General features: G+C 38.2%; 1 protein-coding gene across 1 annotated transcript in view; it reads right to left on the bottom strand.

Annotated features, from left to right (window-relative positions):
• Nucleotides 1-22,559, bottom strand: part of CNRIP1 (cannabinoid receptor interacting protein 1) — a 44,629-nt gene extending 22,070 nt beyond the window's left edge. Inside the window, exons 1-2 of the mRNA XM_053709323.1 lie at nt 22,169-22,559; nt 3,187-3,331 (exon numbers count right to left, since the gene is read on the bottom strand). Of these exons, the coding sequence (XP_053565298.1) occupies nt 3,187-3,331; nt 22,169-22,347 (324 nt within the window). The 5' untranslated portion in view covers nt 22,348-22,559. The remainder of the gene's footprint in view (nt 1-3,186; nt 3,332-22,168) is intronic.
• Between the last annotated feature and the right edge of the window lie 1,622 nt (nt 22,560-24,181).

Raw genomic sequence — 24,181 nt, 5'->3', positions numbered from 1 at the left:
AAAAAATATTGTAATACATTTAAATAGTTCTTTTTGTATACACAATATACATCCTGTGCACAATGTTCTATAAGCAAAACATCTGAATGAAATATACAATCTGCTTGGGTTCTGCAACTTTACCACTTTGTGGCTGGACTGCTGTTACTCCTAAATGCTTCTACTTCACAATAACACTTACAGTTTGCTCAAGTCAGCTCAAGTAGGGCAGAATTTTCACAAACTAACCTATGGCAGAGGGGTATCTTTTGACAGTGCCACCATTAAAGTTACTGAGTTTTTATGACCCATTGTACTGCAAGTCTTTGTCTATGAAGATTTCATGGCTTTGTGCACCTGCTAGCAATGGGTGTGACTTAAACACCTCAATGCAATAATTAGTAGGGGTGTCCACATACTTTTAGCCACACAGTGCACGCACAGACACAGTCCCATACAACACTAAATAACACATATGCACTCCTTTTATTTTAATAGATTGGTTAGAGAGAGACCCATGAGTAATTTGCATACAAACAAGAAAAAAGAGGGACGCACTCAACTGAGATAGAACAAAAGCTAGAAAAACTTCTGTGCTTGTTCACAAGGCCAGTGCCACTAAGGGTGCAGTCTCTTTTAGCACACTGTGCCTATCACAAAGAAAAAATATCCTGTAGCATATCACTCTTACTCTTGGGTCTCATTAAGAGTAAAAAGGGGAAACCAGACGTGGACTCCTTACAAACATGCCCTAGAGAGATGCAACTGCACCTCACTGACAAGGCCCAAGCGAGGTCGAAACGTACGTCTGGGGTTTGTTGTTTTCTCTTGTTCAGAGAGGAATTGCCTGATATTTTGGCGCTGGACTGTCATTATGCAGAGTCAGACTAATATGCAACAGGATATTTTTTCTCTGTGAAAGGCATAGTGTGCTAAAAGAGACTGCACCTGAGTGGCACTGGCCTTGTGAACAAGCACAGAGGTTTTCTAGCTTTTGTTCTGTCTCAATTGAGTCTGTCTCTCTATTTTCTTGTTTGTGATCACAGTGGTCACATAACCATGGACCACTTTTTTGTGCACCACTGGACTGCCTCACTCTTTAGGCATCCAGTGATTGGCCAATGAGTCTGATACCAGCATGCACAAGACATGCTAGTATCTAGGCTCCATTTTATACACCAGCATTTTTATTGTTTAAAAAGATAGATAATCCCTTTATTACCCATTCCCCAGTTTTGCATAACCAACACAGTTATAATAATACACTTTTTACCTCTGTTATTACCTTGTATCTAAGCCTTAGCATGCTGCCCCCTTATCTAAGCGCTTTTGACAGACATGCAGTTTAGTCAATCAGTGCAGACTCCTAAATAACTCCACGGGAGTGGGCACAATGTTCTCTATATGACACACATGAACCAGTACTGTCTAACTGTATAAAAACTTTCAAAATGCTCTGAGCTAAGGGGCGGTTTTCAACGGTTTAGAAATCAGTTTGAGCCTAGCTAGGCTTAGCTTTTCAAAAATACCACCAAGGGAACAAAGCAAATTTAATGATACAAGTCAATTGGAAAGTTGTTTAAAATTGCATGCCTGTCTGAATCATGGAAGTTTTTTTTGGACTTGACTGTCCCTTTAAGTATTCGATCACTGTGATTGAACACCAAAGTAACAGTCGTTCTTGACAGTTGCTGTACTGCTGCTAGCTAGCCTCACATGCAGGCTTCCAGCAACAGCATGAGTCACACGCTGATCACAGCATGTATCTCATGAATAGAGGCAACCCACTGACAGGAATAGAATCAAAGGGATATCCTGTCCCTGCGATCACTAGCCTGGGGTGTCCTCCATTACGCTATTTCTGAACTGCCTCCTAAGAAGCAACAGATGCACTCTAACAGCCCAGGACACAGCTGCCGTACAGGGCATGGCGCTGGTCCTTAAGGTCTAAACGAGCAACACCGTACAACTTACAGCACTGGTCATTAAGGAGTTAAAGATGCTCTCATCATCATTATCACCAAAAGAAAATGTCATCCTGCAAAATAAAAAGTATATATAGAAAAATGCTGGTTACTAGGTCTCCATGAGGGGGCAGTATGGTGCAAATGACTTCCCTGGAATTTTGCTCCTTATACCTAGGCATAAGCACCAAGATGAGTCATTCTTTTGATTCCTATGAACCACCATTCTTAAAATTATGTTTATACTGCTGCGTGTTGTCACAAGAAGGCATCCTCCTGCCTGCATGCTCTTTCTGACAGTTTCAGACATAACCCTAATATTTATAAACATATTTATGTATTATTCAAATAACAGTCTTACCAAACACCCTACTGACTTTCTTTATTCAAATAGCTCTTAAATGTTTCAATTGTTTACATCAACAGCTGAAATATTTAAGAGCCATGAGTCATTATTAGAATATAATCTAATGAAACATTTAACATTGATTTAAATAAATAGTGTTGGTAGTGTCTTTGTGCAGCCAATTATTTGACTGGTACATGTGAGTGTTCATAAAACTTAAGGTTAAAAGTTCAGAATCTTCAGAAGGGACGTGCTCCCCAGGTCTCTGAAAACAGGAGGGTGCTTTTGAGCAGTGGTGATTCTAAGGGTAGGATTGGGCACCCCCATTGGGCTCAGGAGGAGGCTAAAAATTTAACAATTACCACTCTCTGCCCCAGTCCTTTTAGGCTGGCCACATCCCACAACTGCCTAACCACACGCACACACCACCTGGCTCTGTCCTCAGAACACCTGCCACTCCACCTTCCCCTGCCCATGTAACACCCATAGATGGGAACATCCACAACTAAACCCAGGAATGTTTGCCCCGCTACCCCCCATAACAAGGTTTCTGGAACCACCACTGCCTTTGAACACATAGGGAAAAGTATGTATGTTCTTGTGAATGGGTTTTCTTCTATACATATGTAAAATTTTGACTTTACTGCCATTTTAAGTGATTTTCTTCTTGAAGAAAGACATATGAACTGTAACCCTAATTGCTGCAAAACCCTTAAAGTATCTCAACACATTGGAGTCCCTGTATGAGAACGACTGGTCTGTAATATCATTAAAAAGAATCTACACAATAATTTATTAGTCTATTATATGAGAAAATGTAATAACTTATATATTAAATTAAAGCTAAATAAAAGCAAACTGTATTAGGTATATAAGTTGATAAGGAAGATCCAATACCTGAATGATAACTTGTAGTGGTTGTCTCTCCCCGCTTTTGGTGTGGGTCACTCCCTCTGTATCATAGAATGCTGTGTAACAGGCTGTTTGTGGGTCTCTGGATTTCTCTTCCAGGGGAATTATGATTCCTCCTATATTCATTGTTCTGAAACAGATGTTATTGATCAGGTCATTGATCTGCATAAATTGTCAGGATCATTTACATTAGCAACTGCTCAAGCATATGTTACAATGTGTTAACTTGTATTGAAATTGTTAATGTTAAATAGAATAAGAATTGTATAACCACAATGTTTTGCATTTTTTAAAAGCAATTTGATTCAACATATATTTGCTTTGCAGCAGTGATTGCCAATACAGGGGATGACAAATTATGGCATACTTTGTAGCCAGCAACAATACTGGGGAGGGGGACATTTTCAAGAACCAGACAAGCATTTCTCTAGACAAATATATGTATAAAAATCATAACATTTCTCAAGTTCTGCTTAATACATAGGATGATATAAAGTAGCACTGCTCATTCTTAAAGGGGCAGTAAAGTCATAATTAGACATTCATGATTTAGACAGAGCATACAATTTTGAACAACTTTCCAATTTACTTCTATTATTTAATCTGCTTCCTTCTCTTGTTATCCTTTGCTGAAAAGGTTTAGGTAAGCTCAGGAGCAGCAAAGAACCTAGGTTCTAGCTGCTGATTGGTGGCTGCATATATATATACCGATTGTCATTGGCTCACCCATGTGTTCAGTTAGAGACCAGTAGTGCATTGCTGCTCCTTCAGAAAATGATACCAAGAGAATTAAACAAATTAGATAATAGAAGTAAACTGGAAAGTTGTTTAAAATGGCATCTTCTACCTAAATCATGAAATAAATTTTTTGTTTCATGTCCCTTTAATGAGATTGCTTTTTGACTAGTAGAGACAACTCCGTCAGTTTAGGGACGTATTTTGGCCTAGGCAAACAAGGCACTTGCCTAGGGGACAGCACTATTTTAGTCTAACTGCATACTCAGTCACTACACAAACACATATGCACACTGCACTACACACACTCACCATAAATACACACACATACACACACTGCACTACACACACTCACCATAAATACACACACATACACACACTGCACTACACACACTCACCATAAATACACACACATACACACACTGCACTACACACACTCACCATAAATACACATACGCACACTGCACTACACACACTCACCATAAATACACACACATACACACACTGCACTACTCACACTCACCATAAATACACACACATACACACACTGCACTACACACACTCACCATAAATACACACACTCACCATAAATACACATATGCACACTGCACTACACACACTCACCATAAATACACGCACATACACACACTGCACTACACACACTCACCATAAATACACACACATACACACACTGCACTACACACACTCACCATAAATACACGCACATACACACACTGCACTACACACACTCACCATAAATACACACACATACACACACTGCACTACACACACTCACCATAAATACACACACATACACACACTGCACTACACACACTCACCATAAATACACACACATACACACACTGCACTACACACACTCACCATAAATACACACATATACACACACTGCACTACACACACTCACCATAAATACACACACATACACACACTGCACTACACACACTCACCATAAATACACACACATACACACACGCGCACTTGAACATGAACATTTACTTTAGAAATACCATAAAAAAGTCATGCTACACTCTCACTAAAATATATTATGGACAAAATAGGCCTGGGGGTGGGGGGCAGCAAAATTTTGAGTGCCTAGGGCAGCACAAAACCTAAAAACGCCACTGCGCCAGTTCTATTGTTAGACCGTAACATGTCCTTCAACCATAAACAAAAACTTCCATTATAAAAAAAGAAAAAAACGTATTTTAAATTGTAATTTTATTAAATGCAACAGGGGAAAGAATAATTTTTATTTAAAATGACTATTATTTATAGCTACTAAATTCCTCCCTACCAAAATAGTGGGACTCACACTTTGTAGTTTAATTTCCAAGGTCTCAGGATTGGTCCAATTTTTCTGCTTTTGTGCTAAACAGCAGCAAATACTGTGTGTATTACAAGCTGTGAGTATGTGCAATATGCTAGGCAGCCATACGGGAAAAGGGAAAGGTATTTTCCTTATCACATATGAGCGCTGTGTGTATTGTATTAAAGGGATATGGAACTTTAATGATTCTTACAGAGTGTACAATTAAAACAAAATTTACAATTTACTTTCTATTATCAAATGTACCTCTTTTCTTCAGTATCCTTTATGTAGGCTGAGGAGCGTGCATGTTTAATGAGCACTATATGGCAGCAGTGTTGTCAAAAATATCTGTATCAATGTTAAACATATAGTGCTCAAGACCCACGCACACTTATTAGCTTACATCAGAGTTTCTAGGTTACCTCTATTACCAAATTTACTTTGACCTCTGTGTATCCTTTGTTGAAATGCAGGTAGGTAGGCTTAGGAAATTGTGTATGTTTGGAGCACTATATGGCAGCAGTTTTTCAACATTATGCAATGTGCAAACATTGCTGGCATCTAGTGCTCAAAAGTATTCTTGCAAATCTGCTGCCACGTAGTTCTCTAGACACGTGCATTCTCCCTACCTAGGTATTCTCTCCAAGAATACCATAGTAAAAGTATTTTTTAAATCATATAATCTATCTAAATCATGAAAGAAAATAAATGGTGTTTCATGTCAACAAATGATACAAAGAAAAAGATGTAAATGTGGTTATAGAAGAAAACACTCTCTCTGAATTATGAGAGTTTAATTTTAACTTCCATTTCTATTGGCATTTCTAGACCAAGCAGGAATGCACAGGGGGTCACAACACTAACAACTCTTCCTTATTAATCCACTTCCAACATTTGATCATATTGGGATCTTAATAAATTGTAAGGTATGATTGTACAAACGCACTAATCCCTATACAAATCTATAAAAAATATACGGCTATATTACGTGTTTTGCGGTAAGAGCTGCTCGGTAATAACTTGCAAGTTATTGCACCGCTAACTTCCCTACAGCACTGGTATTACAGGTTTACAAAAACCCGGCGTTAGCAGGCAAAAAGTGAGCGTAGAGCAAAATTGATCTCCATACCACACTCCAATACCAGGGCTGCTGAAAGCTGCGGTGAGCTGGTTTTACGCGCTCGTGCACGATTTCCCCATAGACATCAATGGGGAGAGCCGGCTCCGTAACGCAGCCCCATTGATTCCTATGGGGAAACAAAATTTATGTTTACACCTTGCACCCTAACATGAACCCCGAGTCTAAACACCCCTAATCTTACACTTATTAACCCCTAATCTGCCACCCCCGACATCGCCGACACCTACATTATACTTATTTACTTACCTATTTACTTACCTATAAAATAAACCCTAAGATAGCTACAATATAACTAATAGTTACATTGTATCTAGCTTAGGCTTTATTTATATTTTACAGGCAAGTTTATTTTAACTAGGTAGAATAGTTAGTAAATAGTTAGTAACTATTTACTAACTACCTAGCTAAAATAAATACAAATTTACCTGTAAAATAAAACCTAACCTGTCTTACACTAACACCTAACCTTACACTACAATTAAATCAATTACATAAATTAAATACAATTACCTAAATTACAAAAAAAATACACAAAATAAAAAAATAAATTATCAGATATTTAAACTAATAGCCCTATCAAAATAAAAAATGCCCCCCAAAATAAAAAAAAACCCTAGCCTAAACTAAACTACCAGTAGCCCTTAAAAGGGCCTTTTGCGGGGCATTGCCTCAAAGAAATCAGCTCTTTTACCTGTAAAAAAAAATACAAACAACCCCCAACAGTAAAACCCACCACCCACACAACCAACCCCCCAAATAAAATCCTAACTAAAAAAAACTAAGCTCCCCATTGTCCTGAAAAGGGCATTTGTATGGGCATTGCCCTTAAAAGGGCATTTAGGTCTTTAAGTGCCCAAACCCTAATCTAAAAATAAAACCCACCCAATAAACCCTTAAAAAAACCTAACACTAACCCCCGAAGATCCACTTACAGTTTTGAAGACCGGACATCCATCCTCAACAAAGCCGGGAGAAGTCTTCATTCAAGCGGCAAGAAGTCCTCAATGAAGCCAGGAGAAGTCTTCATCCAAGCCGGCAGAAGTGGTCCTCCAGACGGGCAGAAGTCTTCATCCAGACGGCATCTTCTATCTTCATCCATCCGGCGATAGGATTGAGCTCACGTTCTATTGGCTGTTCCAATCAGCCAATAGAATGCGAGCTCAATCCTATTCACCTTTAATTCCGATTGGCTCATAGAATTCTATCAGCCAATCGGAATTCAAGGGACGCCATCTTGGATGACGTAACTTAAAGGAGCCTTTTTAGATTAGGGTTTGGGCACTTGAAAAAGAGCTAAATGCCCTTTTAAGGGCAATGCCCATCCAAATGCCCTTTTCAGGGCAATGGGAGCTTAGGTTTTTTTAGTTAGGATTTTATTTGGGGAGTTGGTTGTGTGGAACAAACACTTAAAGTCCTGGAGCCGCAGTAAAACACTTATTCTTTTATTAATCCATTAAAAGCATACATGAAGACATCAAAAACAAAAGCATGCCCTTAGTGTCTTAAGCTTACGCGTTTCGGCTGGTGTGCCGTACTCATAGCTCTCTGACCACCTCCTCACTAATGGGCTATTTAAGAGGTGTAAAAACAATTGATTCGCTAAGGCTCATGCTCTGATTCTTTTTAACTGTTTAGTTGCTGAGCAGTTAAACTAACAAGCAAGTATACTACTTTCTCCTGAATTTGAGATACATTGTACTTGCTGTTTATAATTAACATGTATCCACTACACGGGATTCACTAACATATTAAATAAATGACATTGAAGCAATTTCAACAATTTTAACAGAAAGCCAACCTACTTAATGTCATACCAGTCACTTAACCATTTGCATATACATGAAAACTTAATAATGCAAAGGGAATAATAAGTGTGGATATATAGGCTAGTAATACTGAATGATATATGAAATTCTAATATTCATTCTCTTTGCCTTTTTCACACTTAAGGGTAAAGAGTGTAAATTCCAATCTTTTACATACATCATTCTCTTCATTGCCTTTGTAGCCTGTTGCTAATTATTTCTACTGCTCACCCTGACCACTATTCTCCTAAATGACTTGTATATAATGCTCATCAAAATAATGGGCTAAATATTAATTAGCCTATCACTATCTAATTTAAATAAGGTAATATAGAAACTTGCATCAAAAAATAGCTTCTAAATGACTACTCCCAAAGTTTAATGTGATTGGACATACGGGTTAGAATTAAACATTCAGACCAGAGATTCCAAAAATATGAAAAATCTAAAAGTCATTTATTCAATAATTGGACATTTCTGAACGTAAATTCTAACCTGAAAAACTTTGTAACAGTATTGAGATCATATGTCCAAAAAGACTTATTATTTTCCCCCATCAGGTCACTCATTCCAAGACTTAACTCCAAAAATTGATAAGATCGTAGGACGAATTAAGACCCTTTGAGTATCTAGTCTGGAGGTGAAAAATCCAGAACACCTCTCTTTTTGCTAGAGCCTGGTCTCTATCACCCCCTCTCTTTCTGGTGTTGACTATTTCAATGATAGTCCATTTAAAACTATCCACCTGTCTATTGTGTACCGATTTAAAATGCTGCACCATGGGGGTGGTCAGATCCCCACTTTTTATGTCTGAAAGGTGTTCCCTAATGAGTTCACGTGTCTCGCGTGTCGTCATGCCTACGTAGTGTAGGTGACAATCCTCACACCCTGCCAGGTAGATAGTATATTTGCTTCTACAGTTCATGCACCTGTTATGTCTATAAGTTTTGTTAGTCACTTCACTCTTAAAGCCTTCACCTGTTCTGACATGTTCACATGCCTTACAGGAATTGTTGTGACACCTATACTCCCCTTTAAAACGTAACCATGAACTCTGATCATCCCTTTGAGATTCTTTAATCTGTGTGGGTGCCAAGATATTGCCCAGGGAAACTGCCTTCCTGAAGGAACATTTACATCCTTCTCTTACTGTTTTCTCTAGAGTTCCATCTACTGCCAGAAATCTAAAATTTCTTTGGATGATATTGCAAATTTGGTGGTATTGCATACTATAATCAGTGGTGAAAAAAATGCCTTCACTGTTTTGTTTTTTGGCTTCAGATTTCTCTAGAAACATTTTTCTGTCAACGTTGTCGACTTCCTGTCTTGTCTGGTTTACAGTATGGGGTTTATAGCCTCTACTAAGTAAATGATCAGACAACTGGTTAGCATGTATCTCATATCTCTGAGGGTCACTGCAGTTCCTCTTAAGTCTTGTGAATTGTCCCTTCGCCACAGACTTAAAGACTTGTTTAGGATGACTGCTCCTGGCATGGAGGAGAGTATTGCCTGTTATGGGTTTTCTATAGACTTCAGTTTCAATACCTGCATTCAAAGTGCCAATTAATGTTAAGTCTAAAAAATTGATTCTGGTTTTATTGTGTTCAAAAGAGAATTCTAAACCCATATCATTTAAATTTAACCAGGCCACAAATTCCTTTGCTAGGTTCTCTGTACCCCTCCACACCAGGAGCAGATCATCTATATAACGTTTGTAAAAACGAATAGACTATTTGAAGGGGTTCCCATCCCCATAGATGCGGGACAGCTCCCACCAACCCATGTAAAGGTTGGCGAAAGAGGGTGCAAATTTAGCACCCATAGCTGTCCCGCACCTCTGGAGATAGAAAACCCCCTCAAAAGTGAAATAATTCTGTGTCAAAAGGAACTGCAGCACCCCCAGAATATATTGAGTGTATTCATCCCTGTAGCCGGTCCTTCGAAGGAAAAAACTGACTGCCTCCAGACCCTTGCCATGGGGTATCGAGGTATACAGCGCCCTTACATCGATCGTAAGCCACATGTCTGATTCCTCCCAGTCCAAATCTTTAACAAGGTTTAGGACATGGGTAGTATCTTGGAGGTAGCTGCTGAGCCCTCTCACCAGTGGCTGTAAAATGCCATCAAGCCATTGGGAAGTTCTCTCTAATAATGATCCAATACCACTAACGATGGGTCTACCCGTGACCTCCTCCAGGGATTTGTGGACTTTAGGTAAGTGGTTGAAGATCGGTATCACAGGGTTATCTACTAGGAGGAAATCACAGGTAGACTCATCCAGGATCCCCAATTCTTTACCATCATCATTCTGATAGAAGTTAAGCACAACAAATACTTAAGGGACCAATCTGACTATGACAATAACAGAATTTTTGTTTGGAATAGAAAGGACAGATTTGAAGGCCGTCGGGCCTATAATAGGACTAGGGGCAGAGGTAGGGGCAGAGGCAGAGGTAATAACCGAGGCAACAATAAAAATAGAAGTGTATTGGGTGCAGATTCTTCAGATAATGAGCTTGGTAACACTAAGAAAGTCACCTTCTCTGAGAGTGAGGCTGAATCTTACGATGAGAGCTCTGCTTCAGGAGGGGAGGACTCATTTGGTACGTCCTCCAATTCTGTACAGAATGTAGGAGATCAAACAGTTAAACCTAAAGTGAAATCCAAAGAGGTACAGCCTATCTTAAAGAAACAACAACAACAAAAAGTTGGAGGGTCCAGATATACACCTGATAATGTGCAAGAAAGACATAAGGATACACCCAATATGAATCAGGAAGATAGAAGAGATCTTGAACAGGTTTTTTCCCTTACCAAGACCCAACCGGAGGGAGGGGGTCGTGGGAGAGGGGGTTTAGAGAACCAAGGAGGCCAAAACCGATATCCAACCCGAAGAGGGAGATTCAGAAACAGATATCAATAACAAATAATGTTATAAACTTGTCAGATCACAATCTCACTGATATTGAATTGAAGGTGTTAAATTTAGGTTTGGGCTTTGTTCCCTCACAAAGTTTTAATCTTTTCAATACACTCATAGATGTTAATAAACTCATCAGAGGACTCACATTGAGAATTTTTTTTTACAATGACCAAGTTGAGGTTACTACTTACTCTGATAGAGGTAATGAAGTTAGAGAGACAGCTGTAGGGAATCCTATGTCCTTCAGTGAGGCTTGTGATATAGTCAATATGGAGGAACTATGGCAAGAAGGGATGATTGAGGAAAATCCAAACACCCCTACTACACCGAGTTTTAAAAGGGATTCCAAGTTTTATCCCATTCAATGCAGGGGTAATGCTTTGGAAACCTTTCAGGCAAGGGTAGAGAGAGAAGTTAGGAGAAAAAAGAGGGCGCTAAAAGCTAAGTTCCCACCACACTTGGTCAAATAACAGGAAATGCAAATACAAAAATTGAAATGAATACCTTTACTCACAGTAAAATACAATGAATTACAACAGTACACATTAAAATATGAATAATAAGATAGAAGGGACGTCTCCCTTTAAAAATTGGATTACCACCTTAAAAAGTGTGAAAAAAAAGGGAAAAATATTTGTTAAAATGTTTGAGCGTTATAAAAAGATGCAGCAAAAATTGTTACAATGTTAATATCGATCTTGAGTGAAATCTTCACAGTCTTTGTAACAGAGTTTCTTATGTTAGCTGATCGAAAAAATGTTACAGTTCATCAGATAGTGTCAGCGTGATGTTAGTATAATTGGATTGTTCATAAGAGTTAAACGATCATGTTGAACACCTTGTAATCAGGTTATACTCACACTTTTCAAAATGACTGTAATAACGGTTTGTTAGCTCACACTTTTGGAGATTATTAGAAGTAAACAATATCTCCAAAGTGTTAGTAACCTTTCTTACTTGCTTGAGTCGGCTGAACCAGGTCAGCGTGATTGGAAACTGCTTTCTTTACTCCAAAAATCCTATGCTTGAATCGGCTGAACCCGGTCAGCGTGATTGGAGACAGCTTGTATTTCCAAACCTCTTATGCGCCAGATATTGCAGGATTCCAAGGGGATACGAAAATCCACAGACCCGCACTTAGCGTGGATCACGCGCGGGCTACAGAGTAAAACTAGGTACCTAGATTTGAAAATACAGTAAAGTCCTTTGTTGGGAACAACACAAAGTAAGTCTACGTGTTTCACCCGATAGGGCTTTTTCAAGATACTGGTTAGTTCCCGGGGCAAGGTTTAAATGTTCATTGGAATGTGTTCATTGGTTGTGAGTCTTTCCAATTAAAGGTGGAATTTGATCAAGCTTGTTTATACTTAAGGTGGTATATTATGTTCATTTGAATTGGGTCATCCATTCGTTCAATAAAAGCTGATTCACATAATATTTATAGAAATTTATTGCGCTCAAACTTAGAGATATACTGATATATGTTTGAATGCTCAGTTAAGGTGGTAAAACCGGTTAAGGTGGTAAAACCAAAGGTGGTATTTCATATTAAAAAATAAGTTTCATATCTATTAGAATGGATAGTTTAATCAACTATTACATAAGAAATAAAAATCATCATAGAAATTATACTTTAAAATTCTGTGGACATCAGCTTATCACCGTTAGGTTATATACTAAGTGGTTCTAAAGAGTAGAGAATGATTTACATTATATTTGATACAACCTTATAGTAAATTAATCAAACTGTAAAACCTTTTATTGATTACTAAATTTTATAAAATTCTTTTTCTTTTCTAATTTCTAAAATTCTAAAGGATTATTTATCTTTTGTACATTTTTAGAATCATTCTAGAGTCAATGTTCTCAGTTCTTCATATAGGGTTTAAGATATTTTCATATATTGTCTATATGTTAATTGTGAATTTATTATATCTTAATTCCTAGAAAAGGGGATAGGTCTATCTCTGAATTAAGGCCTCGGGGGAAAAGGGTGTCAAATTTATAGATTAGTTTGGCTTCTTTTTTAAGTAATTTGCTTTCGAAGTCCCCTCCTCCAATCTCCTCTGACCTTACATATTCCCCAATATTTTAAATGCTGTAGATTATTTTTGTGGATCTCTCTAAAGTGTTTGTATAGGTGGGTGTCTAGATTCCCTTTTTCAATATTACAGAGATGTTCCCTGATCCTATCACGTAAAAATCTGGTGGTCTCTCCAATATAAAATAAATCACATGAACATTTTAAAAGATATATGATACCTTTGTGAGAACATCTTATAATATCTTTAATTTTAAAATCTATATATAATTAAGAGATTTGGAAATACAAGCTGTCTTCAATCACGCTGACCGGGTTCAGCCGATTCAAGCATAGGATTTTTGGAGTAAAGAAAGCAGTTTCCAATCACGCTGACCTGGTTCAGCCGACTCAAGCAAGTAAGAAAGGTTACTAACACTTTGGAGATATTGTTTACTTCTAATAATCTCCAAAAGTGTGAGCTAACAAACCGTTATTACAGTCATTTTGAAAAGTGTGAGTATAACCTGATTACAAGGTGTTCAACATGATCGTTTAACTCTTATGAACAATCCAATTATACTAACTTCACGCTGACACTATCTGATGAACTGTAACATTTTTTCGATCAGCTAACATAAGAAACTCTGTTACAAAGACTGTGAAGATTTCACTCAAGATCGATATTAACATTGTAACAATTTTTGCTGCATCTTTTTATAACGCTCAAACATTTTAACAAATATTTTTCCCTTTTTTTTCATACTTTTTAAGGTGGTAATCCAATTTTTAAAGGGAGACGTCCCTTCTATCTTATTATTCATATTTTAATGTGTACTGTTGTAATTCATTGTATTTTACTGTGAGTAAAGGTATTCATTTCAATTTTTGTATTTGCATTTCCTGTTATTTGACCAAGTGTGGTGGGAACTTAGCTTTTAGCGCCCTCTTTTTTCTCCTAACTTTTGTCTTTTTCGTGACAGTCCTGGGGTGACTGTTTTAGAGTGGCCTAGTTCTCTTTTAGCTATTAGCGCTATACCTCTGTGTTCACAAGGGTAGAGAGAGACTTGACATCACTGCATCGGACCACCCAAGTTGGTTTCTCTAATTTGATTGCCAAGGAAAAGAGGGCCTTGAAGAAACTACAAAATAACACAGATTTGGTAATTAGGGGTGCCGACAAGGGTGGTTCTGTTGTAGTGATGTCTAGGTCTCAGTTCATTGCAGAGGCAGAAAGACAGTTGGGGGATGTGAAACACTACCAGAAATTGGGAGGAGATCCTACCATTAAATTCAAAAGAGAATTGGCCCAATTGTTGGATGATGGTAAATAGACCCATCGTTAGTGGTATTGGATCATTATTAGAGAGAACTTCCCAATGGCTTGATGGCATTTTACAGCCACTGGTGAGTGGGCTCAGCAGCTACCTCCAAGATACTACCCATGTCCTAAACCTTGTTAAAGATTTGGACTGGGAGGAATCAGACATGTGGCTTACGATCGATGTAAGGGCACTGTATACCTCGATACCCCATGGCAAGGGTCTGGAGGCAGTCAGTTTTTTCCTTCGAAGGACCGGCTACAGGGATGAATACACTCAATATATTCTGGGGGTGCTGCAGTTCCTTTTGACACACAATTATTTCACTTTTGAGGGGGTTTTCTATCTCCAGAGGTGCGGGACAGCTATGGGTGCTAAATTTGCACCCTCTTTCACCAACCTTTACATGGGTTGGCGGGAGCTGTCCCGCATCTATGGGGATGGGAACCCCTTCAAACAGTCTATTCGTTTTTACAAACGTTATATAGATGATCTGCTCCTGGTGTGGAGGGGTACAGAGGACCTAGCAAAGGAATTTGTGGCCTGGTTAAATTTAAATGATATTGGTTTAGAATTCACTTTTGAACACAATAAAACCAGAATCAATTTTTTAGACTTAACATTAATTGGCACTTTGAATGCAGGTATTGAAACTGAAGTCTATAGAAAACCCATAAAAGGCAATACTCTCCTCCATGCCAGGAGCAGTCATCCTAAACAAGTCTTTAAGTCTGTGGCGAAGGGACAATTCACAAGACTTAAGAGGAACTGCAGTGACCCTCAGAGATATGAGATACATGCTAACCAGTTGTCTGATCGTTTACTTAGTAGAGGCTATAAACGCCATACTGTAAACCAGACAAGACAGGAAGTCGACAACATTGACAGAAAAATGTTGCTAGAGAAATCTGAAGCCAAAAAACAAAACAGTGAAGGAATTTTTTTCACCACTGATTATAGTATGCAATACCACCAAATTTGCAATATCATCCAAAGAAAATTTTAGATTTCTGGCAGTAGATGGAACTCTAGAGAAAACAGTAAGAGAAGGATGTAAATGTTCCTTCAGGAAGGGAGTTTCCCTGGGCAATATCTTGGCACCCACACAGCATAAAGAATCTCAAAGGGATGATCAGAGTTCATGGTTACGTTTTAAAGGGGTGTATAGGTGTCACAACAATTCCTGTAAGGCATGTGAACATGTCAGAACAGGTGAAGGCTTTAAGAGTGAAGTGACTAACAAAACTTATAGACATAACAGGTGCATGAACTGTAGAAGCAAATATACTATCTACCTGGCAGGGTGTGAGGATTGTCACCTACAGTACGTAGGCATGACGACACGCGAGACACGTGAACGCATTAGGGAACACCTTTGAGACATAAAAAGTGGGGATCTGACCACCCCCATGGTGCAGCATTTTAAATCGGTACACAATAGACAGGTGGATAGTTTTAAATGGACTATCATTGAAATAGTCAACACCAGAAAGAGAGGGGGTGATAGAGACCAGGCGCTAGCAAAAAGAGAGGTGTTCTGGATTTTTCACCTCCAGACTAGATACCCAAAGGGTCTTATTTCGTCCTACGATCTTATCAATTTTTGGAGTTAAGTCTTGGAATGAATGAGTGACCTGATGGGGGAAAATAATAAGTCTTTATGGACATATGATCTCAATACTGTTACAAAGTTTTTCAGGTTAGAATTTACGTTCAGAAATGTCCAATTATTGAATAAATGAATTTTAGATTTTTCATATTTTTGGAATCTCTGGTCTGAACGTTTAATTCTAACCCGTATGTCCAATCACATTAAACTTTGGGAGTAGTCATTTAGAAGCTATTTTTTGATGCAAGTTTCTATATTACCTTATTTAAATTGGATAGTGATAGGCTAATTAATATTTAGACCATTATTTTGATGAGCATTATATACAAGTCATTTAGGAGAATAGTGGTCAGGGTGAGCAGTAGAAATAATTAGCAACAGGCTACAAAGGCAATGAAGAGAATGATGTATGTAAAAGATTGGAATTTACACTCTTTACCCTTAAGTGTGAAAAAGGCAAAGAGAATGAATATTAGAATTTCATATATCATTCAGTATTACTAGCCTATATATTCACACATATTATTCCCTTTGCATTATTAAATTTTCATGTATATGCAAATGGTTAAGTGACAGGTATCACATTAAGTAGGTTGGCTTTCTGTTAAAATTGTTGAAATTGCTTCAATGTCATTTATTTAATATGTTAGTGAATCCCGTGTAGTGGATACATGTTAATTATAAACAGCAAGTACAATGTAACTCAAATTCAGGAGAAAGTAGTATACTTGCTTGTTAGTTTAACTGCTCAGCAACTAAACAGTTAAAAAGAATCAGAGCATGAGCCTTAGCGAATCAATTGTTTTTACACCTCTTAAATAGCCCATTAGTGAGGAGGTGGTCAGAGAGCTATGAGTATGGCACACCAGCCGAAACGCGTAAGCTTAAGACACTAAGGGCATGCTTTTGTTTTTGATGTCTTCATGTATGCTTTTAATGGATTAATAAAAGAATAAGTGTTTTACTGCGGCTCCAGGACTTTAAGTGTTTGTTCCAAGTTTTAGCCTGTTCCTGCCTGGAGCATGTTTGCAGTGGGTGAAGTCTTGGAGGCTTAAAGCAAAGGCAACGGTGTACTGTGACCTTTTTACCTGCAGTCCTGTTTGGTTCCAAGGATCGTTTTGCAAAGGTCCCGGTCCGGTCTTCCTTCCTCCCTTGTTAGTCGGCCGCGTCCGAGTGACGTCATCGGGTAGTGCCCTGGAGTGTTTCGATGGACGCCTGTGCAGCGTGTGAGCTGCAGTGAGCTTGTGGGAGCGTGCTCCGAGCAGGACGGCGTACCATAGAGAGCCTAGGAGAGGGGTCTCCCAAACGGCTTTTCACTCCAAACGAAAAGGCCGTGAAGAGAGGGTAAGTCCCGTTGGGGATCAAATATCTTAATATTTGGAGGAGCCGAGGGTATAACATTCCTATAAGGTCACCTAAATGGAGATATCGATCAGGTTACGATATTACTTACACCGCATGAGAGAGACACTCCAATGTATTCCTAAAGGGTCACCTCTTTATTGAGGTATTTATTGAAGTTGGTTGTGTGGGTGGTGGGTTTTACTGTTGGGGGGGGATGTTTGTATTTTTTTTTACAGGTAAAAGAGCTGATTTCTTTAGGGCAATTCCCCCGCAAAAGGCCCTTTTAAGGGCCATTGGTAGTTTAGTTTAGGCTAGGTTTTTTTTTATTTTTTTGGGGGTGGCTTTTTATTTTGATAGGGCTATTAGATTAGGTGTAATTATTTTAAATATCTGATAATTTCTTTTTTTATTTTGTGTAATTTAGTGGGGGTTTTTTTGTAATTTAGGTAAATGTATTTAATTTATGTAATTTATTTAATTGTAGTGTAAGGTTAGGTGTTAGTGTAAGACAGATTAGGTTTTATTTTACAAATACATTTGTATTTATTTTAGCTAGGTAGTTAGTAAATAGTTAATAACTATTTAGTAACTATTCTACCTAGTTAAAATAAATACAAACTTGCCTGTAAAATAAAAATAAACCCTAAGCTAGATACAATGTAACTATTAGTTATATTGTAGCTAGCTTAGGGTTTATTTTATATGTAAGTATTTAGTTTTAAATAGGAATTACTTAGGTAATGATAGTAGGTTTTATTTAGATTTATTTTAATTATATTTAAGTTAGGGGGTGTTAGGGTTAGACTTAGGTTTTGGGGTTAATAACTTTAGTATAGTGGCAGGGATGTTAGGGAGCGGCAGATTAGGGGTTAATAAGTGTAATGTAGGTGGCTGCGACATTGGGGGCGGCAGATTAGGGGTTAATAAGTATAGGTAGGTGGAGGCGATGTTAGGGGCGGCAGATAACGGGTTAATAAGTGTAATGTAGGTGGTGGTGACATTGGGGGTGGCAGATTAGGGGTTAATAAGTATAGGCTGGTGGCGGTGATGTTAGGGGCGGCAGATTAGGGGTCAATAAATGTAATGTAGGTGGCAGTGACATTGCGGCGGCAGATTAGGGATTAATAAGTATAATGTAGGTGTTGGTGGTGTCAGGGGCGGCTGTTTAGGGGTTAATAATATTTAACTTAATGTCTGTGAGGCGGGAGTGCGGCGGTTTAGGGGTTAATATGTTTATTATAGTGGCGGTGATGTCCGGAGCGGCAGATTAGGGGTTAATAATTTTATTTTAGTGTTTGCGATGCGGGAGGGCCTCGGTTTAGGGGTTAATAGGTAGTTTATGGGTGTTAGTGCACTTTTTAGCACTTTAGTTATGAGTTTTATGCTACAGCTTTGTAGCGTAAAACCCATAACTACTGACTTTCAGTTTATGTTATGGATCTTGACGGTATAGGCTGTACCGCTCACTTTTTGGCCTCCCAGGGAGACTCGTAATACCGGCACTGTGGAAGTCCCATTGAAAAAGGACTTTTTGAAAGCTGCGATAACTACGTTGTGTTACGGCCAAAAAAGTGTGCGGTGCAGCTAAACCTGCAAGACTCGTAATACCAACGGTAGTGAAAAAGAGCCATAACGCTGCTTTTTTACCCATACCGCAAGACTCGTAATCTAGCCGATAGTCATTCCTAAAAACATAAATCTATTAGGTTTGTAAATGACATAACATTCTCTGTGTTTATTAAATAGCTTCAATTATTGCTGTTGCTATTGGTATTTCAAGGGACATGAAACCCATATTTTTTGTTTTATGATTCAGATAGAGCATACATTTTTAAACAACTTTCCGGTTTACTTCTATTATCAGTGCTGCTTCATTCTTTTGATATAATTTATTGAAGAAGCAGCAATGTGCTACTGGGAGCTAGCTGAACACATTGGCAAGCCAATGACAAGAGGCATTGATGTGTAGTCACCAATCAGCAGCTAGTTCTCAGCTCCTGAGCCTATCTAGGTATGCTAATACCAAGAGAACTAAGCAAATTGTATGCTCTTTCTGAATCATGAAAGAAAAAAAAATGGTTTCATGTCTCTTTAAAAGAAAATCAACCTAAAACACTATATACATTTTCTGTAGTTTTACTCTGAAAAGTATTGTTGTTTCACTGCTCAGAGATACTGCATTGGAGACCGTGGGACCAAAACCCCTAACCCTACAACATTCTATCCAGTGATTGGCTAATTAGTGTAGCAGCTTGTTTATGTATTTTCCTAATTAGCCATAACAACATATGGAAGCCATGGATATAATTGGATCTCACTTGGCCCTTTTTGGCCCTTTTGCATTCTCTGTGACTATGGTGCCAATTCAAAATCAAGCAAACTTGACGATTTGAGTCAAGTCGCCTGAAAATCAGGAAGTCCGGCTGATATTTGCAGCTATTCAGCTAATGCTTGAAATGTTGCCAGTGTTCTGTCGAGAACTCCAATTCCTTGAAAACTCCAATCTGACGTCACTTCCGGTAAGTCTTCTATGTTAATATCTGTTTTGCCTCTGTCTGGGGGGTGCACCGCTGATCTTCTTGCATACACCCCAAGTAAACCCCCTTGAACCCCCCAGATGGAGGCAAAATAGATAGTGTAGATAGGCAATTACAGTGCCCATCTGATTGGTTCTGAGTCCTGTCACTCACTGGATACGGACCAATGAGATGTATGGATTCATCGGAAGTGATGTCATATTGGTATTTTCGATGTATTGGAGTTCTCAATAGAACATCGGCAAACACCACTGTAAGCAATAGAGAAAATAGAGTCAAGCACAGAAAAACAGTACTTGTATATGCACAATACACAATAAGAGCCCCATAAGTTATCACTGGGAGAAAAAAAAAAAATAAAGTTAGAAAAAAATGCTTAAAACAAGAAACCTGTGCTCTTGCACAGCTTCCCTGAACAAATATGGTGACAGGTTTTTCTGTACAATACCACGGTAATGGCCATCTTGGAAAACCTGACACCATATTGTAAAGGCAAATCTATACACATTATTTAAACTGTGAATTTTTTTCACTGGGGGGGAGGCCAGACATGATGCAGGTGGCACCTGGAGCCCATTAGGCCCCCCCAGTCACTACGCTACTACTGATTGCTGTCTTAACTGAGACCTCTGAGATTCGCCCCTAATATAGACTTTTCAAGAGTTATAAATTTCTAAAATGTAACTATTAAAATAAGATATTATTCACTGTAAAATGAGATAAGGTAATAAAATGTTAATTTTCCATTGTTTTTTCCCAGTATTGGTGATTGGTTTATGGACAGATATAAGATAAAAAGGCAGGTATATGTACACAATGTGATAAAGTAATAAGATCTGATTATACCTACAAGCTCAACCCGTTTTATTAGGTTGTGGCTTCAAAACACAAAATCAGCTAATTCATTTACATAAATAAGTCTTTAAAAAGCAAATCTCATACATTTTATACAATGCAGCTGGTAAAAAAAAGTAATTGGAAACAATTTTATAGTATACTGTCCCTTTAAGTTATATCCCCAGGAGCAATGAATCTCTTGATCAAGACACTTATGGTGATTCAATCAAGGGCAACATACTTGTGAATCCCCCAGTCACAGTGTTATTCCTGGTGTGTCGCTGACTAGGCTTTTAATTACTTTGAAGGGTTAAAAGAACACTTAAAAACAATAATTTGTTTATTAATACTTAGAGGGTTAAAAATGGTTCTGTAGAAGAGGAGCTGAACAAGTTTTTTTTTCTCCATTTTTTTATATACTAATATGCCTATAATATTATGAGAATAGATTTATAGTTACATTAACAATTTACACCACAATACTGAAAGTGCAGTTTATCTCATTTTACAGGCTGAATGCAAGTCTGTGATAACTATAGTTATGCCATCTCCACCCAGTTTCTAAATAGATAAGTATTACAGGAAGTGGTATATGAAGAAATTCATATTCTCTCTATTACTAAGAGGTCATAACAGCTTCATTTCACAATGATACATCTATGTGACTCGGTTCAGAGAATTCCAAACTCCCTTTATCCTGAAAGCAAAGGTGCAGTTTGGCATGTCATCCAATTTCCATTAAATTGCAAGGTTGGGGGGAAATGGTGATACATTCACTATACATTATCAAAAACATTCCAAAAGGTATTTAACATTTCATTTACTGATAAGTTGTCTGACACAGATTATTATTTTATGCACTATATATTAATATACAATACACTGAAATTGCTTATAACATATGAAGCACAAAGCAAAAGATGTATTTGCAAATGGTAGCACAGAAGGCTGCTCCAGTTTTATCATCCCTGCGGTTCCTTCTGTCCAATTGCATTGTGCAGCACATCACCTTGGCTTCTGCCATTGCTGGGTAATATATGTACAATAAATCTTGCAGATGGTGCTGAGAAGAAGTCTGACATTGCTACAATACTGTACGGCCTTATACAGAGAGACATAACGGTTTTACTGCCGTCTGACTGGGTTACTGTTTTGTTTAGGATTTTTGCTGAGCAGCTCATTCCAAGAAAAAGGAAATGACTTCAGCAGATCACAGCAAAGAAAAAAAACAATGATTTCCTTACACGTACGAATCATTATCAGTTCAGATGAATGGGTTATTTCAAATACATAATTATATCATGACATCAGATATCTACAAATCACATTCTAATGTACATATTTGTAACCATGGTTCTACTTACGTAGCTCTGACAGCTCCAGGTTTAAGGGCGACCTCGATTTTGTATTTAGCTCCAGTTAATAATTTGATGGTTCGGTTCTGCTCGAACCTCTGGCCGTCAACCTTAAAATATACAGGACCGTCATTGGGTTGGATTTTGAGGGAGACTAAGATCTTCACCAGGCTCGGGATCTCCCCCATGTCTTCAATCCCAGGAAAGACTGTAGTGCAGCAGGGCACAGCGCGCAGGGAGGGGTGGGAGGGAAGATCAGTGCTGCTCCACAAGTAGCTCCCTGTGGGACTCACAGCACAGCCTGAGCCATTCAATACGGACTCAGATTGGCAGACGCAATCCTGGCAGGGAGTTCAGGAGCACTTTAATCCTTCTCTGAATGCAGCATTATAATCCACTCTGCCAGGGTAAGGGGGAGGGAGACAAATATCTCCTCCCAGCAAACACAGCTCAGAGCTACCGGAGAGGAGGAAAAGGCTGCGTGACAGGAGGAAGGGACAAAGGGCAAGGAATCTGCTCATCCTAACATGTTTTGTGTAGATTTGTAGCCAGATTTGACCTACTGTACTAATGACAGGGGTTATTGAGAAAGGACACGAATCACTTGCCGGTTACAGTTTAACAGATACAGTAATTCAATTATGATTAGGCGCGCACACTGTCCATGTTTTCTCATCTGTCTTTAGGAGCCAAAAAAGCCTACATTTATATATTAGCCTTTATATTACAGGAAGAATAAGATGAAACAGATATTGTGTATAAAGCATGAGGATTAGAGAGCAGTGGCTATTTAGGTTTTGAGCTGCCCTAGGCACTCAAAATTCTGCTAACCCCATATTTTTTGGTGAGGGTGTAATGTGACTTTATTTTTCATTAAATTTCCATAGTAAATGTTCGTCTTGAAATGAAGTGTGTGTGTATATGTGTGTGTGTGAGTGTACATATGTGAGACTCAAAAAGTGCAGCCCCCCAAATCTGCCTCCCTAGGCAAGTGCCTTGTTTGCCTAGGCCAAAATACACCCCTATTAGAGAGAAATATATATACAGTATATAACGGTGGATTCGATATGTGTTAGATATTGAGAAATATCAATAGATAATTAATAGTGTATATTATTTATATATCTCCAATCAGTGATATAGTATAGCATCTAAAATTACAGCTACCACGGTACAGGGCTGTTATAAAGCAAGCCAAATCAGGATTTACCATAAAACAAGATACATTTATTAATTAGATGTAATGACGTGTGTATCTGAAAGCATCTATCAATCTATTTACCTAATAAACATATATATATATATATATATTTCCAATTACCAGATCCTTCCCACTGTTGGATAACCGCCTGGGTGCAACTTTGAAACCAATACAGCAGCCAAGAAAAGATGCACTCACAGGTCTTTCACAACCAAAACGAAGTTACTTTATTTGTAACGTTTTCGGAGATCTCGTCTGATGCTGATGAAGGAGACGGGATCTCCGAAAACTTTACAAATAAAGTAACTTCGTTTTGGTTGTGAAAGACCTGTGAGTGCATCTTTTCTTGTCTGCTATATATATATATATATATATATACACACACACACACACAGTGGCGTAGCGTGGGTTGTCAGCGCCCAGGGCAAGGTAAGAATTGTGCCCCCCTAACCCATTATAATTATTATATTATAACTTTTACATGCTATGGCAGTGGCTGATATATTGCAGTCAATAGGGTTGGCATCATTTATCAGTATCTCTGCCACCTTCTAACACTGCGTTTTCCTGCATTGTACTTTCAGATCTTTTCTGTTATATCTTTTTTTAGAATTAAGCCTGCAATTGTTTTCCCTATAAAAGAAGGTATCATCTGTCTGTGTGTTTCTTTTGTTATTTTATTTGCTTACCTTTTTCTACATGTTTATTCTGCATACTTGCAGCTTGCTCCTGCTTATAATAAAATTAAAAAAAGCACCAGACTTCTCTCTTCCGATGAGACAGACATACGATAAATGTTGCAAAGTTAGTGTAGCTCAGCT

The sequence above is a fragment of the Bombina bombina genome, chromosome 4 (genome assembly GCF_027579735.1).
Source record: "Bombina bombina isolate aBomBom1 chromosome 4, aBomBom1.pri, whole genome shotgun sequence".
NCBI classification, from domain to species: Eukaryota; Metazoa; Chordata; class Amphibia; order Anura; family Bombinatoridae; genus Bombina; species Bombina bombina.
This window is presented reverse-complemented; position numbering and strand designations above follow the sequence as displayed.